Genomic DNA, 7,500 nt, shown 5'->3' on the forward strand with positions numbered 1-7,500 from the left:
TCTAGCGCACGTCACTCACACATTGTTAGACAGAGTTTACAGCCATGCCCCACTCACACACTTACAATCATACACACACACACACACTCTCGCAAATGCCCATATACACAATCAGACTCACACACACACACACACACAGACACAAACAAACACGAAGACAAATTGCCATGCGCCCGAGTCTTCGTCTCTAGTCTAGTCTAGTGTGGTGTGAGCGTGCAGCAGACGTTTAGCCTGCCGCTTATGTGTGTGTGTGTGTGTGAGTGAGTGTGTGTGTGAGTGAGTGTGTGTGTGTGTGAGTGTGAGTGTGTGTGCGTGTGTGTGAGGACGTTTAGCCTGCTGCTTATGATTATGACGACAAGAGATTAGCTAACTCTACTAGATCCTGGCAGTGTGTGTGTGTGTGTGTGTGTGTGTGTGTGTGTGTGTGTGTGTGTGTGTGTGTGTGTGTATGCGTGTGTGTGTGTCTGTGTGTGTGTGTGTGAGTGTGAGTGTGTGTGTGTGTGAGAGAGAGTGAGTGAGTGTGTGAGTGAGTGAGTGAGTGAGTGAGTGTGTGTGTGTGTGTGTGTGTGTGTGTGTGTGTGTGTGTGTGTGTGTGTGTGTGTGTGTGTGTGTGTGTCTGAGAGTGTGTGTATGTGTGTGTGTGTTTTTGTGTATGCGTGTGTGTGTGTGTGTGTGTGTGAGGGGGGCACCCCATTCAAAGACCAAAATTACAGGGACGGGTCACCCCTAGACTCTCCCTATGCCCTAACACACACCCACACACACACACACACAGAAATGTGTGATTGTGTGATTCAATGTTGAGTGGCTGGTAAACTTGACCATTTTTGGCTTTTTAAAGCACATGTTGTCTTGCGTCTTGTACGGTCTGTATGTTTACGCAGTCATATGCAGAGGCCTACACACCCAAACAGATGCAGCACAAACATACAGATCACACAGTCACGCACACACACACCCAAACAGATATACCACCACAGGCAAACGCACACGCACACGCACACACACCATGCACACAACCAGGCACACAGGCACGCACATGCACCACATACACACACAAACAGACACACACACACATATAACCACACACTCTCACACACACACACACACACACACACACACACACACACACACCATGCACACAACCAGGCACACAGGCACGCACATGCACCACATACACACACATACACACACACACACACACACACACACACACATAACCACACACACACACACACACGCACAGAAGCCAAATTGCCATGGCTAGCTCAGTGAGGCGTGGTAGCAGCCTTAGTAACTCCCATTACATCTCCTCTCTCCCCCTCTAGCCATAGCCAGATGTGATGGGGAGTGGCACGCGCCCATAGCTTACCACAAGACACGCGCCTGTGTGTGTGTGTGTGTGTGTGTGTGTGTGTGTGTGTGTGTGTGTGTGTGTGTGTGTGTGTGTGTGTGTGTGTGTGTGTGTGTGTGTGTGTGTGTGTGTATGTGTGTGTGTGTGTGTGTATCTGTGTGTGTGTAGTTTATGTGGCATGGTAGTCATTCAGCTTCAATTTGCCAAAACTACCCATGGCCATAGCCGGTAAAACACGTTTCAAAGCTACAATAACTTCATATTGATACATGACCACATGTACCTCACACACACTACACAGCATACAGACATTGTACATTCAAATCAATGTGAAGTGTCTAAAATAGAAAGCTAGTACTACAGTATTATTGAGTAAAATACAGGGTTCCCACACCTTTTTCATGAACAAATTCAAGCACTTTTCAAGCACCTTCAAGCACCAAATGTTCAGTTTTCCAGCACCTTTAATAGGTTGTGGGAAGGGGGTGTGGGGGTCCTCCCCCAGAAAAAAATTGTGTTTTTAAAATACAATTTCCTACATTTTAATCAATTTTAAGATGTCGAATGGCAAATCCCATCTGACATCTCACTCCCTCAGATTTTTGATGTACCTGAACAATTTATTTCTATTATTTGGTTTACTGAGTTTGACTTGACACAAATGTCAAGCATTTTCAAGCACTTCACCAATAATTCAAGCATTTTCACAACCTTGAGAACACTTTCAAGTATTTTCAAGGAATTCAAGCACCAGTGGGAACCCTGTAAAATAATATGTATTGTCATTCATTCATTCAATCATTCACTATGAATCCATCCATCCATCCATCCATCCATCCATCCATCCATCCATCCATCCATCCATCCACGCATCCCTCCATTAATATTAGTAAACCACAAGCTACTGCTTCAGCACACACCAGAGCAATGTTCCCTCTAATTTTTTCGGTGCTTGAGCAAATGCGCTATATCACTGAGCAGAGCCAATAACCTCGGTGAGCGGGTCGGCGAGCCCAATTTTAGGGGTAACATTGATGCTTCATAATATGTTGATTATATTGTCATTCACTATAGTGAATATTACAAAATCAGTTAAGTAATGTTTCCAAATCTTGATTATTACTTAATCATCAAACCACCAACATCAATATATTGTAGGCTAGGCCTACATTTGTAAGATGTTGGAAAGAAAGTATCTTTACAGCAGCCCAATAGCCCAGAATGTTGAATTTATGTTTAAAAGGATGAATCATTTAATTTGGATTTAAATGTTTTATAATAGGCTTATAATAATATTTATAATATTAAGGCTTATAATAGGCCTATGTAACAAATTCAAAAGACTAAAATATTGAGCTTAAATTAGGCCTACATGAAGTAAAAGTATGCACTGTCACTTTAAGAGCTCGTGGAAACTTCAGATCTTGGGAAGCAAACATTTTTCTTACCGGACAGTCTGACTGACCTTCTGGCTAACTGGGTTTTATGGACCTTCTTATCAGTAGGCTAGTAGTTTGTTTAGGCATATTAGTTCATATGTTTTCAAGACATTTCCACTGCGTGGACAAATGCTTTCATCAACACCATTTTGACGATTTTTTCAAAGTCTTTGGCAGAAAGCAGCACGCACTTCCAATGATGCCAATAGCGCGAGGGATGTTGCCACTCGCAAAGCTATGACAGGCATCCATTAAAATCGGTCCAGATGCTCGACACCGTTATCAACATTCATATCAGATTCACGATCGAGCTCTGGGAGAGCTAGAACTTGTCTTCTATCCATTATACAGAGATGGATTTAGGCTTTTTGTGTAGGCTACTTAACACAACCGAATGCCGTAGATTAGGCAGCTGTTACAACGTTGTCTGGTCACTGTTTTGAAGATCAGCATTCGAAGCGCGGCGTATCCACGCTCTGTCTGATCGCTATTGAAAAAAGTAGCTGGAGGCGCAATGCTGATTGTAAGCAGAAGTCCGCGTCTAGTGTGATCGCTTAAACTGCTGTAAGATAGATGTTTCATATCTAAAGAATATGTTTTATTTCGATTGGATGTTATAAAGCTACAATGAGTGGAAATTTCGGACAACAATCAACTGCCTCTCCACACAAATTTGCCGCCTTGTTTTACCTGCGCTGAATGGATTTGCTCTGCGCTGAGAACGTGAGAGCAGTGCGCGATTGCGCAGTCGCGCAGCTTAGAGGGAACATTGCACCAGAGCTATTGGTCATTTCAATTCATTCATTCATTCATTCATTCATGCTACTTATATAGCGCTAACTACTAAGCGCTAACGATGAAGAGCTAACTACAGTACCCCTGCTCTCAGCAATTACAAACAGGGATCCATTACACCTGTCATCCATCCATCCACTCATAGTAGGCCTATTATAAACTGGCTCTAGACCTACAAGAGATCTTAACTTAACTTATAGGAGCTAAATCCGTACCAGAGATCTTAGAGGTTGTTCTACCCTCCATGGGCCCAGCGATGGGCCTCTCCCTGTCCCAGTCGTTGGCGAACTCCCTGGGGGGAGGCAGCGGCAGCGGAGGGGGTTTGGGGTGGGGCTCCAGCACGGGCACCGGTACCGGCACTGGCGGCACCTGCCAAGTCAAGTCATGTCAAGTTTATTTCTCACGTTAAACTTCGGCTTTTTTCGCACATCTCAGCTGGCAGGTGCGTCGGAGATGGCACCATGGGTCACTCAGCAATAGTTTAAAGAAACTCCCGCACACTGACCATTTCGCTGTTCTTTCTTTAATAAACGACGTTTCGGTACTAGACCTTCATCAGGCAATAAAATGGTCAGAGTGCGGGAGTTTCTTTAAAATAAGTTTATTTTTCAGACACAAGCGCAATTCAATATGCTTCACATAAAAAAATAAAAAGTCAGACAAAACGGACACTGTTATGACACTGTTATGATAGTGTTATGTCATATGTATGACGCCGGCGTCATGTGAAGTATAACCCCGATGTTTTGCACATCAAAATAGTCAAATAAATGAATTCATTCAATTCGTACCGGTAAGGGCTCAGTTGCTGTCCCATGTTTTTACATCAAAATAGTGAAATTACACGTAATTCATTCATTCAACTCGTACAGGTAAAGGTATGAGCGGGGGCGTAGGGGCGGAGGAGGGGATGGGAGTCGGTGGCGGGGGTAGTGTTACATCAAAATAGTCAAATAAATTAGTTCATTCAACTCATACCGGTAAAGGTATGAGCGGGGGAGTAGGTATGGACGAGGGGATGTGAGTCGGTGGCGGGGGTAGTGTTACATCAAAATAGTCAAATTACACGTAATTCATTCATGGAACTCGTACCGGTAAGGGGGGGGGGGGGTAGTGTTACCGGTAACCGGTATGAGCGGGGGCGTAGGGGTGGAGGAGGGGAGCATGTGTGTGTGTGTGTGTGTGTGTGTGTGTGTGGGGGGGGGGGGGGGGTAGTGTTACATCATACTGGTACAGTTATGAGCGGGGGCGTAGGGGTGGAGGAGGGTAGCGTTACCGGTATGGGGGGGGGCGTAGGGGTGGAGGAGGGTAGCGCGGGTGTGGGGGGCTAGTGTAACCGTTATGAGGGGGGGCGTAGGAGGGTAGCGTGGGGGGGGGGGGCTAGTGTAACCGTTATGAGCGGGGGCGTAGGGGTGGAGGAGGGTAGCGGGGGGGGGGTGGTGTTACCGTTATGAAGGGGGGGCGTAGGGTAGCGTGGGGGGGGGTAGTGTTACCGTTATGAGGGGGGGCTTAGGGTAGCGTGGGGGGGGGGGGGGGTATTACCGGTATGAGCGGGGTCGTAGGGGTGGAGGAGGGTAGTGGGGGGGGGGGGTATTACCGGTATGAGCGGGGTCGTAGGGGTGGAGGAGGGGGGTAGTAGCGGGGGGGGGGGGGGGGGTGGGGGTATGTAGGGTGGGGGGTGGGGGGGTAGTGGTACCGGTATGAGCGGGGGCGTAGGGGTGGAGGAGGGTAGCGTGGGGGGGTAGTGTTACCGGTATGAGCGGGGGCGTAGGGGGGGGTAGGGGTGGGGGGTAGTGTTACCGTTATGAGGGGGGGGGGCGTAGGGGTAGCGTGGGGGGGGGGGGGGGTAGTGTTACCGGTATGAGCGGGGGCGTAGGGGTGGAGGAGGGTAGGGTGGAGTGGTTATGAAGGGGGGGGGCGTAGGGTAGCGTGGGGGGGGGTGGAGGGGGTAGTGTTACCGTTATGAGCGGGGGCGTAGGGGTGGAGGAGGGTAGCGTGGGGGGCAGCAGCTCCTCGGGCTGGAACCCTCTGCGCACCAGTTTGAGGTGCACTGTCTGACCCGTGTGCCTCAAGACCTCCACTGCCTGCTGGTTGGTGAAGCCCTGGATGTTCACACCATCCACCTATATGGAATACATTACATTACATTATATTACAGTTCATTGCAGTTCATTACATTACATTACATTACATTACATTACATTACATTACATTACATTACAGTTCATTACATTACATTACATTACACTACATTTTATTACAGTTCATTACATTACTGACTGACTGCTGATTGGTGACGCCCTGGATGTTCACACCATCCACCTATACAAATACATTACATTACATTATATTACATTACATTACATTACAGTTCATTACATTACACTACATTACATTACACTACATTACATTACTGACTGACTGCTGGTTGGTGAAACCCTGGATGTTCACACCATCCACCTATATGGAATACATTACATTACATTACATTACATTACATTACATTACAGTTCATTACATTACATTACATTACATTACATTACATTACATTACATTACATTACATTACTGACTGACTGCTGATTGGTGAAGCCCTGGACGCTCACACCGCCCACCTATACGAATTCGAATACAAATACTTAATTGTCCACAATGTGGAAATTTGTCTTCAGTTTCACCACATACATTTCAACAAATAAACAATAATTTCACAATGCGCACATCAATCATTCGAACACTGCATCCTTGAAATTGAAGGGGGAAAAAGTCTTGTTTGGCACAGAGGTTTTCATGAGCTCTTCAGGTATTGGTGAAGAAGTTCACACACTCTACCTGCAGGGGGCACTGATGAGTTAGATAAGGGGGCAGCAGGTGGATGCAGAAGGCTTTCACAACTACTGAGTACAGCTCTACTCTCTCTAGACCAGGGGTCCCCAACCTTTCTCGGTCTGAGGGCTACCAAAGGCTACTCGAGAGCAACTAAGAGCTACCCGAGGGCTACCTGTTTGTTCAAACCGGTGTCTTGACATCATTCCCAAATTACACTATGATTGAATGATAATTTGATTATAGGTTATAAAGAAATAATCTCATATTTAAATTAAGAAGAACATTGACTGTGACTAAAATCTTGTAGTCGTCACAGTTTAGTGACATCCTTTGTGGGCACCTCAGAAGCTTCTGAAGGGCTACCTGGTGCCCGCTGGCACCATGTTGGTGACGCCTGCTCTAGAGCCACATGTGGCTCTTTTGGGAACTCTTACTTATCTAGGGTTGCCAACCGTCCCTTGAAATACGGAATCGTCTTATATTTAAAGATAAAAGTACAGGGTCCATATTGAGTTGAAACAGGACATGGGAGGTTAAAATGCGTCAAAATGCTGGAAATTACGCCTAAGAAATACAACATTTTCAGGGGGACGACCCCCAGACACTTGCCATAATGCAGTCGACAGTTGGCAACCCCATACTTACCTGTTATCAATAAAACTAATAACTTGACAGTACACTCTAAAATTGTTGGGCTCAATTGAAATACATGCTTTTACCTGTAATTGTATTCAGTGCTTTTAAAATGGTATGGCTCGTGAAAGTTATTATTTTTTAAATTTGCGTTTATGGCTCTCTCCACCAAAAAGGTTCCTGACCCTTGATCTAGAACGTATAGGACTACAACATTGAAGATGAGAAAAGGGCCTTCGAAGCATTGGTATTAGGTTGGATATTGCAGTTTCGGCAATACGGGACACATTTGGACCATAAGGGCTATGTCACGAGCTAAAGGAGGTATTTTTTTTATACAATTTTATTTTTTACTTTAGTTTAGTTTATTAGTTTATTAGGATCCCCATTAGCTGGGCGCAAACCCAGCTATTCTTCCAATAGTCCAATTGTGATACCATGACTTAGTACC

General features: G+C 45.7%; 1 protein-coding gene across 1 annotated transcript in view; it reads right to left on the reverse strand.

Annotated features, from left to right (window-relative positions):
* LOC134437441 (multiple PDZ domain protein) overlaps positions 1–7,500 on the reverse strand; it is a 285,829-nt gene that overhangs the window by 180,319 nt on the left and 98,010 nt on the right. Inside the window, exons 11-12 of the mRNA XM_063186930.1 lie at positions 5,547–5,711; positions 3,804–3,957 (exon numbers count right to left, since the gene is read on the reverse strand). Of these exons, the coding sequence (XP_063043000.1) occupies positions 3,804–3,957; positions 5,547–5,711 (319 nt within the window). The remainder of the gene's footprint in view (positions 1–3,803; positions 3,958–5,546; positions 5,712–7,500) is intronic.

This window comes from Engraulis encrasicolus, chromosome 21 (genome assembly GCF_034702125.1).
Source record: "Engraulis encrasicolus isolate BLACKSEA-1 chromosome 21, IST_EnEncr_1.0, whole genome shotgun sequence".
NCBI lineage: Eukaryota > Metazoa > Chordata > Actinopteri > Clupeiformes > Engraulidae > Engraulis > Engraulis encrasicolus.